The sequence below is a fragment of the Rissa tridactyla genome, chromosome 2 (assembly GCF_028500815.1).
Source record: "Rissa tridactyla isolate bRisTri1 chromosome 2, bRisTri1.patW.cur.20221130, whole genome shotgun sequence".
Classification (NCBI taxonomy): Eukaryota; Metazoa; Chordata; class Aves; order Charadriiformes; family Laridae; genus Rissa; species Rissa tridactyla.
Window position 1 is genome coordinate 168143986 of NC_071467.1, and position 14278 is coordinate 168158263.

At 58.3% G+C, this 14278-nt stretch overlaps 1 protein-coding gene across 3 annotated transcripts in view; it reads left to right on the top strand.

The window, feature by feature from the left end:
- The window catches only part of AGAP3 (ArfGAP with GTPase domain, ankyrin repeat and PH domain 3), a 156683-nt gene that overhangs the window by 88656 nt on the left and 53749 nt on the right, over positions 1 to 14278 (top strand). For 2 of the 3 annotated variants that reach the window (XM_054189474.1, XM_054189472.1), the window contains exons 8-10: positions 821 to 976; positions 4930 to 5022; positions 12008 to 12112. In XM_054189474.1, coding sequence (XP_054045449.1) covers positions 821 to 976; positions 4930 to 5022; positions 12008 to 12112 — 354 coding nt within the window. Of the gene's footprint in view, positions 1 to 820; positions 977 to 3498; positions 3638 to 4929; positions 5023 to 12007; positions 12113 to 14278 lie in introns of those variants that run through there. The other variant, XM_054189475.1, reaches the window with a different exon arrangement.

The window sequence follows — 14278 nt, forward strand, 5'->3', positions numbered from 1 at the left end:
ACGATTAGGTCTTCCCCTCTCCCTGGAGTCCAGTGAGTTGTTAGTGAAGACACAACGTGTTGTCCCACATGTTGCCAGACATGGGTCACTGCAGCTGAGGCCACGGTGGTCCACAGGCACAAGAGATGGGTGCCACCTTTGGGCTCTGCTTGGATAAACCTCAAAACCAGTGGCAGAGATGGGTTTTACGTAGAGGGTGAGCTTGGCTTGTGGCACCCCGTGCTTCGGGACACCGGAAAGGCGAGGGCTGGCGTCACAGGGACACATCATGAGACAGGGAAGGGACAAAGTGGGACTCTGAGCCAGGCAGGCTCTGGGCCTCACAGCTTCACGTCCGACGGCCTCTGCAGAGAGGAGGGTTCTCGCCAGCAGACTGTCCGAGGGATAGCTGCTCCGGTCCTGTGTTTTGGGGAGGGAGCACACTGAAGTGGCCCCAGCCGTGCCCCTCTGAGAAGGACCAACTGCTGCAGCTCAGGGCCACACGGCTCATTGCTGCCTCCATGCCTGCTCCAGGCTGGAGGGGCTTCCCGGGGTGACAGCGGTCAGGTCTCTCTGTGCATTCACTGCTCCTCACTGTTGATTTCAGAACTTTAACATTTTACCAGTGGCAAAAAACAGAGCAGAAAGAAGGGAAGTGGCTTTCCCGAGATGCCCCGTTGGGCAGGAGCGGTGCATGGCGTAGGATGTCTCTCCTGTCCCAGTCCCACCTGCGCTGCCTCGCCCCCGCTGCACACGGCTGTGTAGGTGGAAGGCGGTTCCACAGTCGTTTCCCGGGCGGCTGCCTGTCTCTGTCTGACTGTCCTGTCTTGTTCTGCCCTAGGCCACCAACGGTGGAGGAGCCTTCAGTGACTACTCCTCCTCTGTTCCCTCCACACCCAGCATCAGCCAGCGGGAGCTGCGGATTGAGACCATTGCTGCCTCCAACACACCCACCCCCATCCGCAAGCAGTCGAAGCGGCGCTCCAACATTTTCACGGTAAGCGACGCCGGGCTCGGAGGAGCGTTGGGGTGGGTTTTCTGAGGGTCGGGCGAGGCGAGGGGAAGGGAGCAGCTCTGCAGCAGTCTCGCCCCACAGACTCTAGGGAGCCTTGCTGCGCTGCCAGCAAGGGACGGGAGCGGGGGACGCAGAGTGGGTGCGTGGGGTCTCCCGCAGGAGTGTGTGTGCAGCGGGGAGGGAGGGAGCCTTCTGTGGGTGTGGGGACCGTGGTGCTGGGAGCTGCTTCTGGGGGGGGGGGTGTGCGTGGGGGAGAGCCTGGGAGCAAGCTATTCCTTGCACACCCAGGAGTGTGCATGGGGTATGCTCATGTGTGTGTGTGCGCGTGTGCGTGCGTGAGCTCTCCCTGGTCTTCACTGGGGAGAGCTGCACGTTGTGCCTGCACAGCACCAGTGACCTCTGCTGTTCTTCTCCTGGGGACCCTGTCCCCTGAGCGTGGCACGAAGCCCCCGGCGCCTGCGCCTCCTCTTTGGTGCCAGCTGTGCCATGCCAACTGTGCCGTGCCAAACCCGGCACGTGGCACTGGCCCCAGCTCGCTCCAGCACCCAAACCCCGCATCTGCGTGACTTGAGCAGCGCGGCTGGCCCTGCTGTGGGGCCTGAAAGGAGGGAGGCGTTAGGGAGCCGACAAAGCCGTGGGCCCCAGGTGGTGCAGGGCACGTCTCAGCTGTTTTCTGTGCGGGCTGGACTGCAGCCTGCCTCCCGGCATGCTCTTGCACCATGCACACAGCCGTCCACGCAGTGTGCGCACAGCCCTGCCCACACGCCTGCCCTCGATGGCGGCGCAGCCCGTCAGTGTCCCCTCGCTGTTAGTGCACACACTCCCAGTCCCCACGTCTAGCGTAGGTAGCCTCTGTCCCCATGTAAACGTGCTCCTCTCCCCCTGGTGCCCCTGTAAATGTGCTGGGCTCAGGCCTCTCTCCTCCTCCCCATCTAAATGTGCTTTCCAGCCGCCATTGCTCAGTACACCCCTGTCTGCTGTCTGTGGAACCGGCCACCACAAAGTCCTTGTATGTGTTGCACCGTGTTACCCTGTGTGAGCAGCCGCCATTGCTCTCGACCCAGACCACGTAAATCCACAGCGTCCCTGCCCCATCCCTCTCACTGCATTGTTGACATCCCAGATCCCCCCGACTCCTCGTGCTGGGAGCGTACCCATCTCCCCCAGCTTCTGGCATCCTGGAAGCATCAGCTCTGACGTCCTGAATGCTCCGTGCGCTCCCCGCCGTTTGCATCTCGCACATCTCCCAGTTCTCTATGCACGTGGTCCCATCCTGTCCCCAGCGCACCTGCTCGCCCCTGCTCCCTGCGCTGCCCGGCAGGTTGGCTGTCCCCCACCGCCGCCCTTGGCAGCGGATCCACTGCTCCTGGCGCATGGTTGTCTCCGTAGTACCCCCTGCCTCTGTGTGCTCACGCCTCCCCAAAGACACCCTGTAGGTCTCCTGTTGTCGATGGTCATGCTTACTGTTGCACTTCAGTGCTGATGGATGCTTCTCCTCCCTCTCCGCCGTTTCTCTTGTTCATGCTTGCTGCTGTGCACCAGTGCACGCGGGCGCTCATGCACTGCCACCCATCCTCTGCTCGCCCGCGCGCCGACGGGGTCTGGACTCGCCGTCAGCTCATGTTCATGCTCTCTCACTCCTCCTGGAGCCCCATGCTCAGCTCACCTGGTGTGGGCACATGCTCGTGGCGGGAGGAGGAGGGCGGCTTGCTGTGGGGCTTACGCTTATTCGCTGTGGACGTCATCATCCGTCTAGGGCTCTCACTTGCTCGCTCATTCTGGGCTCAAGCTTGCTCACTCTCGCTGTGGGGCTCACCTGTGCTCGTCCAGGCTCGCGCTCACTCGCCGTGGTGCTGGGGCTCACGCTCACTCGCTTGCTCTTGTGCCGGTGCACATACATGGCTCACGTTGAAGTCTTCACCCCATTTGGTCGTGGCAGCAGCAGCAGCTCCCGACACCTCCTCCCGCAGTGGGACAGGGCCAGGGAGAGCAGGGAGGGGAAGGGAAGGCTGGTTTTCTGCCGCTAGCGTTTCCCGGGCAGGCAGCGTAGGCGTAGCCAGCAGCCCCCGTCCCCGCGGGGTCCCCCAGGTGGGCACGGGTCTCTCCGAGGTCCGGGCAGGGCCCTGCTCCGCTCGGCTCCGGGAGCGGCTGCAGCCTCAGTCCCGAGCTGTGCCTGGTCCTCCGCGCCCAGTCCTCCTCCTCCTCCTGTCCTCCTTCTCCTCTCCTCTTCCTCCTCCTCCTCCTCCCCCCCCCGCTCTCGCTCCCCTCCTGCTCCCCACGCCGGATCGGGCCCCGCCGCCGCAGAGGCGGGGGTCCGCGTGCCGGAGACCACCAGGTGGAGACAGACTCTGCCCCGTCCCCGCTAGCTGGAGCCCGAGCCCCGAGAGCTGCTGCCGCCGGCGCCCGCGCCCGGCTGTCTGCCTGCCTGGCACCCATCGCTGACAGACTCGTGTCCGTGTTCTGAGTATAACTTGCCAAACTCTTTATTCTTTCGATATTTGCAGATATGTGCCACTGTTTCCAACTTTTCATCAACAAAAAGGCCTTTCCAACTCCTTCCAAATTAGAAGATCCAGGTGGTTACACACGGCACCTCTGTACAAATTCTCTCACTTTTCATTGCCTCTCCAGGGCCGGATAAGGGATGGGCACTGGGATTGATCTAAGATTAGAGGCTCGCCCGCCCTCCAGCCAGCATGGGTCCCCCCCTCGGAGACACGCAGGAGCCTTTTAAATCCCCCCAATGTAAAGTCTAGGAAGCGCTGAGACGGCCTGCGCCTGCACTTTAAGCTGGGACATTTCTGGGCCTGCTGGATGCTGTCTAGGCACTTTCCATGCTCGGGGATGCCAGGCGGACGACCCTCATGGGATGGGAAGACCTGCAGACCCGCCGGGACCGGGCGACAGCAGCGAGTGGAGCTGGATGGGCCAAAAGACGCTTTGCTGCTGCCTGCGGGAGCTGCTGTTAGCGCCTGCCGCTAGCACCCAGCTCCTTCCTCCCTACTGCACCTCCTGCAGCCTGCATGGACTCCTGCTCCTCCTCCTCTTCCTCCTCGCAGCACAGCAGCCATCTATGTCTCTTTAGTTTTCTTCTCTTTCAATCTCTTTGTTTTGTTCTGGGCCCAAAAGCAAGTGAATCGGTGTCCCAGGCGCGTGGGGCTCGTGTCCCTTTCTGATCCAAAGCACATGGGGCGCTCCCGGACTGAGGGGGTGTGTAGGACGCTCCAGAGAGACGCTGCCGCTGCCCTTCTGCCATTGTTGTGATTCTGAATGTATTGATTGTGCTCCATGCCGTGTATGACTTGATATTTTCCTCTGTCCTAAGCACTTTGAATGAGTTCTGCTCAACAGACTGTATATTTCATATTGTATTTATTGGAGTTTGCTCTCACCGCGGCTGCCCTCGGGGGCTGGCGGGTTTTGCTCTCAACTCTCTAGACGTGTGATAGATATTTATTGTCCATGCTCTTTTGTAAGGGGCTGGTATCTCTGCCCGGTGACCTGTGCTACTTTGTATGGTGCAAGTGTGTTACCAGAATAAATCTGTTGGATTAGTAGAGGTGTGAGTTCCTTCGCTGCCTTAGCCTCTCCTGCTTCCATCCATGCTCCACCCGCATCCCATGCCATTTCTGTCTGTCGCCATGTCCTGTGTGCCCCCGCGGGAGGTGGGTCAGAGGTAGCCCCGTTCTGCCAGGTCAGCTCTGCTCGCAGTTGTGGGGGGAGAGGACAGCTTGCCAGGGGACAGGCGGTGGGGAGGCTGGGGCTGGAGTGTCCCTAGAGGGGACGGGCGAGATGCTGGCTGCTCCATGCGCTGGGAGACCCGGCCCGGGGGAGAGTGGTCTGGTCTGGTCTGGCAGCCCGCTGGGGATGGTGGGGCTGTGCGTTTCCGTCTCCTCTGCCCCGTCTCTAACGGACCTGTGTCTCTTCTCTTCCAGTCTCGAAAGGGCGCAGACCCGGAGCGGGAGAAGAAGGTGCCGGAGTGTAAAGCGGACAGTATCGGCAGCGGGCGGGCCATTCCCATGAAGCAGGTTCGATCCTTCTCCCTTCACCCCCATGCGAGAGCAGGCTCCCCGGGGAGGTGCCGCAAGGCTTTACGGTGTGGACTGGGGTGCCTTCGCTCGGGAGAGCGCGGGGGGGCCAGGTGCCCTCGTCCCGGCCGAGCAGGCCCCTGGGGGTGCTGCACGGCTGCCTGTGCCTGGGGAGTGCAATGCCAGGAGTGCCAGCCCGGACCCTGTGCCAGGCGCTGGGCGCGGAGCGGGGGCTTCTCTGGCGGCAGAGCGGTTCCAGCAGAGGGCATCCGCGCCCCGCGCCCGCTCCCGGCCCCCTGCTGCATCCCCCCGCTGCAGCCCGGCTCTCCTCTCAGTGGGGAGAGAGATCCCCAGGAAGGACTCGGTGAGGCCAGGCTGACTGAGGAATGGGGTGGTGGCTCGAAAGAGAGAGACCCTGCCTGCTGCCGGAGCTCCCAAAGCTCCCTGCCTTTTCCAGTCCACATAGGAATACGGTGACGGGCCTGCCCAGGGCTGCCGTCCGTGCCATGGGGAGCACAGCGGAGCGGCGCTGGAGGAGGGCTGCGTTTGGGAGGGCAGCGTGCCAAGGGTGGGCTCCAGGGCCAGAGGGGAGCGTGGCTGGGGGAGCAGCGGCGGTTCTGCGGTGAGGAAGAGGAGGCTGAGCCAGAGCAAGGGAGCCCTGAGCTGGACCTGACTTGGCTGCCCGGAGCCCTGCTGCTGACTGCAGGAGCGCTGGTCCTGGGAGCATTTCCGTGGCCTTTGGTTTCTGAACCTTTGGGTTGCTTTTTCCAGGATTTCCCTTCACTCTGCAGGGCGAGCTGCTTGCTTTACCTGCTCCTGTGTCTCTCTGCATTGCCAACCAGGGCTGGCCTTGCCCAGTCTGCTGGAGGTTGCAGCGTTTTGGTGTAATTACCGAGTCGCTCCTTGCTGCAGGCAGAGCAGTGCTGTTGCCGTGCTGAACAGGTAGGGAGCTGAGACGGACGAAGGTCTAGGTCTGCATAACAAAGCTTGCACGTCACTCCTATGCTTCTCGAGAAGTAGGTGCCAAACTACTTGCCCGGCTCAGGACCTAAGTGAAGTGACCAGTTTGCGCAGCAGCAGCTCGTCAGGAGAGCCGGGGGCAAACCGTCACCCTGCGGGACGTGGGTCCCTGCCCGGGCGCGGGACCGGCACCTCCTGAGGCCAGAGCTGCAGGGGATGATTCCGCAGAGGAGATCCTGGCAGCCTTTTTCCAGGAACATGTACCGACACCAGGGGAAGCGGTGTTGCGTCAGAAGGGTGGGCACAAGTTTATGCAAACGGTTCTGCCTCCCTGGGCTCTGAGCCGCGCCACGCTGGAGCTGCTGGTCCTGGGGCAAGGCTCAGGCCACAGAGCACCGCTGTGACCCGTCTCCTGAGATACTGTGCCACGCTGCAGTTGCTGCCCTCCTGCTGCTTGAATTAAACAGTTGTGCTACAGCATCTTCAGAAGGCACAGAGCTTTGTTCCTAGAGGAGGAAACAGGCCGATATCCACGTGCAAGTTCTGGGGGATGGCGTTGGTGTAAACATGCAGCATGATAGATGCAGCATAACGTCAGCGTGCTGCAGTTCCCCACTGTCCCTTTGCCGGGTCGTCCCTCCAGGAGGAGCGATGACTCGGTACCACCATGTCAAAAAGAGCAAAGACTCTCAGGAGCTGTAACTCCGTATCACAAGGATTTGGGATAGGTGATGATTTCGCTGCTCTCTGATATGGACCTGCCCTTTCTGGAAGATCGTGGAGATCTCATTGAAGGGCAGCGAAAGAGCAGGGCTGTTAGCCAGTTTTACTCTTACATGGTCTGGTGTTCCTGCCCAGCCATAAAAGAGCAGAGAAGCCAGTCAGTTTGGCACTGTGGAGTGTCAGGACATGCAGGGTCTTCTGCCCAGGTGCTTGGCCAGGTTCAGACTCCTTTGGTTCCCTCAGCATGTGCCCTGCTGGGCTGGTGGCAGCAAACGCTGTGTTCGGGGTGCTGCAGCCACCGGTACATAACCCTGGGAGCAGTTTGGTTCCTCTGCTTGAAGAGCAAGGCTGGTGCATGCTTAAATTACCTGAAGGTAGTTGAAGTTGGTGGGCGATGTGGGGCGGCTCTGCAGGCACCCTGCAGAGTCCGTCCGTGATACCCGTGGTGACTGTGGCCGGTGCACGGTCTCTCCTGGGCGCTGCGGGAAGAGGACTGGCGCTGGGGACTGCTGGCAGCCCTGTTTGGCGCTTGGCGCGTTGGGTTTCTGCCCAGAGCCAAGTCTGGTGTCGGGGAAGGCTGACCACCAAGTCTGGGCTGGGTGTTGCAGAAAGGAGAAGCGTCGGGTGGGGACTTCACTTGGCTGAGAAGGGATGTGTGCCGCCGCGGAGGTGTGGTGGCTGCCTGTCACTTGTCACCACCTTCTCCAGCGCAGTTGAGAACACCACCTCTGGGTGACCTGCTCTGTCTCCCTTGCGCCCCACACACACCTGGGAGGGGTGGAAATGCCCAGTGGTACAGGTGAGACCACGGACGTTGGGGCCCCTCTACACCTCGGAGGGCACCTCCCCTCCCTCCAGTGCCTCTGCTGGGGCTGCTCGGCACTGGGGACTCGGGGGCCCTTTGCTGCAGTGCCCTTTTGGTGATACGTAGGTTTGGATGGTCTTGCAAGGTTGGAAGAGTGTCTTCATAGCTGGACGCTTGTCTCTGAGAAGTGGGTTAATTAGGCCGGGAGACTAAGCTTCCCAGCTGTTCGTTACTAGGGATGAACTCCTAATTGCACATGTACCAGATTCTTTCTGGGAAGGCGGTACTGAAGGCGGAGGCAGCCCAGGGGTCCCCAGGTCCCTGGCCCAGCTCGGTTTGGGCCATGCACGCCAGTAGGGCCCAAGGCGGGTGACTCCTCCTCCTTGGGAGCTGGGATCATGCTGGGAGCTTAGATTACATTTAAATTGCCATTTGCATTTTCCAATCAATACGCGACTTTACAATTAAGTTTGGTGTTAAAATTCTTAGCAAAAAGTGAGTGGAAGGGAGATTTGTGGAGTAAACGAGTCCTTTGGGGGCCATCGCTGCTCCCTGCTTCATTACGCTGCATATTGCTGCTGCTGCTTTTACTGTGCACCACCACAATCCAAACACAGCACAGACACGCTCGCGCTGGCCGACAAAATGCCGGGAAAGAAAGGAAAAGTGGGGAGAGGAAGAGAGTTGGGCTCTCTTGCCTTTCGCCTCTGGCACCTTCTTTCCCTCCTGCAGGACTTCCACCCTCAGGGAGAAACTTGTGGAAGAGTTATTTCTTATAAATCTTTCCAGGAGAAGCAGAGGGAGCTTGAGGTGCGTCAGTGCCGCTGCAGGGGTCTCGGCAGAGCCGAGGAGCCGGGGCAGGAGAGAACACGCGCAGGAGCGGGCCCAGGACGTGCGTGCAGGGATGAGTCCAGCTGCGGGGATGCACCCGCCTCCGGCCCGTTCTCCGGCGTTTTTGCCTGACTTTCTCCTCCTTAACTGCCGGTTCCCAGCTCTGGCTGAGCTGCTGGGGGGGCTTTCCTCTGGGAAAAGCAGTTCTCTGGGTGCTGCCGGGCCAAACCGCCACATTCTGCCCTCAGGAGAGAAGAAGTTGGGCTACGGAGTTGTGACCTTGATGCGTTCAGTTAAAACCTGGAATCCTCTCGGCTTCTGTCCCCTGCCTCTTAATCTCCAATACAGCAGCGAACAGCAAGTCTAGCTGAGCTCTATCCCTCATTCAGCGGTTTCTTGCAAATGTTTGGCCTTAAGGGCCCCTTCCCCTCCCCCTCATTTTATTAGATGTTTGCTTAGATTCTGTAATTCCTCCCAGTTTTGGACTCTCGTGCCTTCTGGCTTGAAAAAATGGGATGCCAGTGCTCGATTCTCTGTTTCCAGGTCTGGTTTTGCTTGTGTTTCAATTTGCCAAGTTCCAGATTTGTAGCTGAACTAACTGCAGCTGAACTCTTCTCTGCAGACAGCACATTTTTGGGGGCTTGGTAGAAGGTGCAGCAGCCTGGAAGTGTTGGAGGAGGTATTTTAGCAGCACCAGGTGTATGTATCAAGTCGAAGACACATGAAGGGGAGGAGAGGCAGCGGAGTTGTTGGTTTGCAGTACGTATTGGCAGGTCAGACTGTAGCTGAGCCAGGTTTATGGCCAGGAGTGATCATTATGCCCAGAAACCAGAGGATTTCACCCAGTGAATAAGTCAGATTTATAACTTCAGCCTGGTCTGTAGCAGATTTGTTTGAAAAATATCAAACAAATGTTCTCAAATACAGAGAATCCACCATTTATCTAGGTGAGCTGGTGTAATGTTAAACTGTCTTTGTACGTGAGGAGGAACAACCGTTCTCACACGCGGTGTGGGAAGCGCGTGGCCCCGCGGTGCTGCTGGAGAGGGTGGTTTTGTGTAGGTCGGAACCAGAGCAGAGCCCGCCATGTCCTGGCGTTGAGCAGACGCAGGTGCCGCTCGCTGCCTGCGAGAGGATGGCTTGCCAGGCGGCAGGAGCTGCCTCGCCTCGGTGGGCTGCCGTGTCCCGGTCAGGACAGTGTTCCCCAGGAGCGCTGGGACAGCCGGAGACTCCCTGGGGCGAGCGGGTTGATGCTCTCAGAAGCAGGTTCTGCAACGTGGGAGCAACAGATTTGGGTCTGCGAGTCCCGAGGAGAGAAGAGGGCGCGGAGGTGTAACCGCAGGCAGAGACAACGCTCGAGGCTGCTGCAGAGGGCTGGGACCGCCCCGAGTGGTGGCTGCCACCGCGCAAGTCCACGCTGCCATTTCACCCAGGAGGTGCAGGACACCTGCGGGGACGGTCTCTGGTGGGGGGAGCGCGGTAACGACCGCTCACTGCGGTGGTTCACGTTTCCATGTTACCCTCCAGTTTTTTGTGGGTTTGTGTTTGCTTCGAGCTCGTTTGGGGAAGACATTGATTAAATAGTGTGAATCAAATGCAGATCGGCTGGAGCTCTCTACAAATACTTCTGTTGGACGTGGATTTGACATTTATGGTTACACTTGTTCTCATTTATGATGATGTTTTGAGACCTTTCACTTGACCAGTTTTTGCTCCGTACATTGGTGGCTTTATGGATTTTGTACAGTTGGTTTTTAATGGTGTGTGCCGCTCAGTTAAAATCCTGACAGAAAACTAAAATCGCTGTGTCAGCCACTGTCACCGCTGTCAGGTATTGCCATTGTCACAGTTACCACTGTCAGGTATTGCCATCTTACCAAAAGTCGGATCAAACTTCTCTGATGGCCTGTTTCTGCATTGGGTGGCCTTAGTTATGCTGCCGTCCTCTCTGCTGATCACTCCTTGCCGTGGCTTTTCCACAGTTTTGCCCAGTCTCCGGCTAAGTGGCCGTAATTACAAGGGTCGTTGCTTTTCCCCTTGCAGATCCTGGCAAAGCATGAGCTTCCCAGCCGCTGCCATGTTCCAAGGCATGCTAAAAGCGGCTTTTAACCTTTTAACCGCTGCTGAGTGGGATCTGCAGCTAATTCTCTCAGAGCTCTTGACGGCGAGGGATCGGATCCTGCCACCAACGCGGCTCAGGTTTTGCCGCTCTGTTTTAACTTTCTCTCCCTTGCACGAGCAGGAGGCGTTTCCTTTTCACACTGTTTGCTTCCCAAGTACTGCACATAAGCGGCCGTGGAGCACTGCTGCCTTTTCTGCATCATTTATTGCTGATTTCATGGTGGTGTCTGGCAGCGTTGTTACCCCAGCATGTGCCAAGCCCTACAACTTTTTGTTGTGTTCCTCCATCGTGCGGGCGCAGCAGCCGCAGTCTCTAGGCAGTGGGACGGGGCCCCCAAATATGCCGAGGCTGGCAGGACAGAGACTTTCTGTCCAGGTTTTTGAGGAGGTGCTGGCCTGGGGCCCAGATTTTTGCCACGTTAGGAACAGCCCGTCTGGATGTCTGTCCAGACAGGGCTCTCGGAGGGTCCGGGCCCGACAGTTGGTAGATCCAGCTTTTTCCCAGGCTCTGTTATTCATTCGTACTTTTGTCCCCCTGCGCTGTCTTTTCCTCCCTGCCGGCAGAATACTTGATGTTCTCTCCCCTGTCCCCGCTCCAGAGCCCTTGCGCCCGGCTTCGCGCCCTGGCTGCCTCCTCCCTCTCCGCCTCTGGCCTTACCTGGTGCGGGATGAGCTGCTGCTGGCAGCAGATTTCCTGGGGAGGCGGAACGGGGCGGGTTTGGAGGGTCCAAGCTCTGAGCATTGGCTGAGATCAGTGGAATTTAGTTCTGGGTCAGGCTGGTGGGAAGAGCCACCTCAGGGCATGTCAGCGCCGTCGTTTTCAGGCCCTAGGAGTGTGCTGTGCCCAAAGACCACGGGACGCGTCTCCTGTAAAATCCTGATGGGAAAAGGGGGTGAACTGACCCCTCAACTGCCCAGGACCTGCTCTACCTCCTGGAATGTGTCCCAGCTCCATTTGTTTGGCATCTCTAAGAAAGAATGGCAAGCAGTCCAGAGAACATGCATTCCTTGTGAGACCTGTATTGTGGAGTGCTCTTCCATTGATTGGCCCCTGCCTGTCCCAAATTGTCCTTGCCTTGACCGTCCCTCTGGCTGTGCTTTAGGTGATGGAAGAAGGTCTGGGAGCACTGTGGTAACAGAGCAAGCAGTGTGGTTGCTGGTGAGGTTGGCTTCTGCCTTGTGTTGGCACCGTCCTGCAGCTCAAGAAGGGTTGCCCAGAGGGAGTGATTTGGGACTGCAGAGTATGTGACAGGTCCCTCAGGGGATCCGGGCATCAGTACTGGCATGTGGAGACCCTCGTCTCTGACAACAGGGGGGTGGGCTGTCTGTGGAGACAGGCTGGGGGTGGTGAGGAAAAGGGGTGCAGCCCTTTTCCTGCCAGTCCCAGGGAAAATGCTGTTGGGAAGACTAACCTAGAGGATGATTTCTTGAGTCCTGATCTTTGTGTCCCTTCAAAGACCAGTCTCCTACAAGAGGCAATGCTGTAGCCGAGCGGGAGGTGCCTGGGCCAAGCAAGGTCTGAGTCTCTTGACACTTCTTTTTTAGGGCATTCTCCTCAAACGCAGTGGCAAGTCTCTCAACAAAGAGTGGAAGAAGAAGTACGTGACGCTGTGTGACAACGGAGTCCTCACCTACCATCCCAGCCTGCACGTAAGTACTGCGCTGGGTTGGGCAGAGGAGCAGGTGGGACGGAGTGGTGTCCTCCTCCATGTTGTGGCTGCAGGTCCTCTCGCAGGTGCCACAGTCGCAGAGAGTTGCCTGGGAAGGGTTTGGCAGCGGATGAAAGCCCCGGTCTCTGCCCTGCGCAGGAGGTTCAGCACCAACCCTCGACAGGGCAGGTGGATTCAGAGCTGGTTTTTACCAGGGTCTGGAGAAAACCTCTTCCCTCTCGTGAAGGCTGTCTCTGCAGTGCCAGGCTGGGTGGAAAAAACTGATAGGAGCACGCTCTGCACAGAATTATGCTAAGCAAATGCATCTTTCTTTTTTCTGTGTCCCTTGCTCCGTCCATTAAAGCAGGGGTTGCTGCCTCCCTGCATCTGGGGTGAGGAGCAGGCGGAGAACTCCTTGCAGCCACGGCTGATGGTGCCATTTGGGTGTGGAATAATTTTCCTGGCTGCTAGGTATTGGGTAATGGAGATGAGGTGCCTGTGCAGAGCCTGCCGAGCTGAGCTGTCACTCGATGCATCTCTGATCCTCTTCACTGCTTGGCTCAGGCGCGCAGCTGCCTCCCCATCCATCTCTGTCGCCTCCCCACTGTGGGGCTAATGACTTCTTCCCCATTCCCTCTTGAGCACAGTTTGCTGCTGAGACAGTGAGCCACGGACAGACACACCTGTGACACCGAGGCCACAGCACCCTCTGCGGAGAGGACGTGCTGCAGCAGGACAGAGGGACGGGGAGCGCGGGGTAGAGCTTGGGCATAGGGCGGTTTCCGGGGGCTGGAGCACTCTAAAGGGAGAAAAGCCAGGCGTCGCAGCTCCTGTGCCTCCTGACTGCTCCCGGGCCCTCCATTTGTCCCCGGTCTCCTCAGACACATGGGTGCTGGAGTGCCCCGAGCCTTGGAGTCTTTCTCCTCATCTCTAACCCTGCCTCTCTAGCTCACGGGCTTGCGATGCTCAGTCGTCTGGCTCCCGAGCCACTGAGCCCTTTAACCCTCCTGTCCTTACACTGGAAAGCCAGTCATTGCGTTTCCTTCCCTTAATTTGTTGGAGCTTTGAGAACAGGTTTTTTTCTTTTAGTCTTTGATCCCTGTACCATACTGTCTGGTTCTGCAGTTCCCTGACTTTGTAACCCCATTTTTTGGTCTTTATAGAACCAAACTGTGAGGGAATGGCTGCTGCCTGCTCTGCGTGTGGGACACACGCGTGTGTGTTTATCCCATTTCCATCGGAGACATCAATAGGCCGTTATTACAATCAGCTGTAGAGACAGAGTAATTTCCGGGATGTTGTTTAGCCGCTCTCAGGTGATGCTGTTACACACTAGGTTTCTCTTCTTTTTACACCATTTCTTCCTCAGGGGGTGATCTAGATTGATGTCACTTGCTTTCCTTACCGCACTTCTTCAGCGTTTCATTTCATTACTGCGTTGCCCCAAGCAAAAATCTGGTTTGCTTCCACCTGGTGCTCCTGGTGATCCACAACCCGTTGCTAAGAAAGGTACAAGATGGGCCTCTCCTCCCCTAGGTTTCACTGAAAGCTTTGAACTTTGCACCCAAGATAGGTGTTGCATTGCCCTGTATGTTTACCTAGAGCAAAGACTAATTACGTGTAGGCCACAGAACGCACAGCTGCTTGCTGCCCAGCTCTGACTTCTGCGAGGATGGAGGGGTCCACGTGCTCCCTCCGTGGCATTGCCTCCCTCCCATTGGGGAAGAGAGCCATGACACCTGCCATTGTGTTCCATTTTTTACTGCGATGCTGACACAGGCTCTGGGGAGCTGCGTGCTGTTCTGATTAGCAAACGGCCCTCTGCCTTGCTTCGCCTTCCCTCTGGGTATCTGGTTTATGACCTGCTTGGAGGGGACAGATGCAGGAAGGAAGTCTGAAGGAAGAGGTGGTCCCAACAAGGATGTCCCATTATATCCTCTCCTCCTCATCTTCTAGAGTCAACCAGTAGACCATAGAATCACAGACTGGTTCGGGTTGGAAGGACCTTAAAGCCCACCCAGTGCCACCCATGCCCTGGACAGGGACACCTCCCACCAGCCCAGGTTGCTCCAAGCTCCGTCCAACCTGGCCTTGAACCCCTCCAGGGATGGGGCAGCCACAGCTTCTCTGGGCAACCTGGGCCAGGGGCTCACCCCCCTCACAGCCA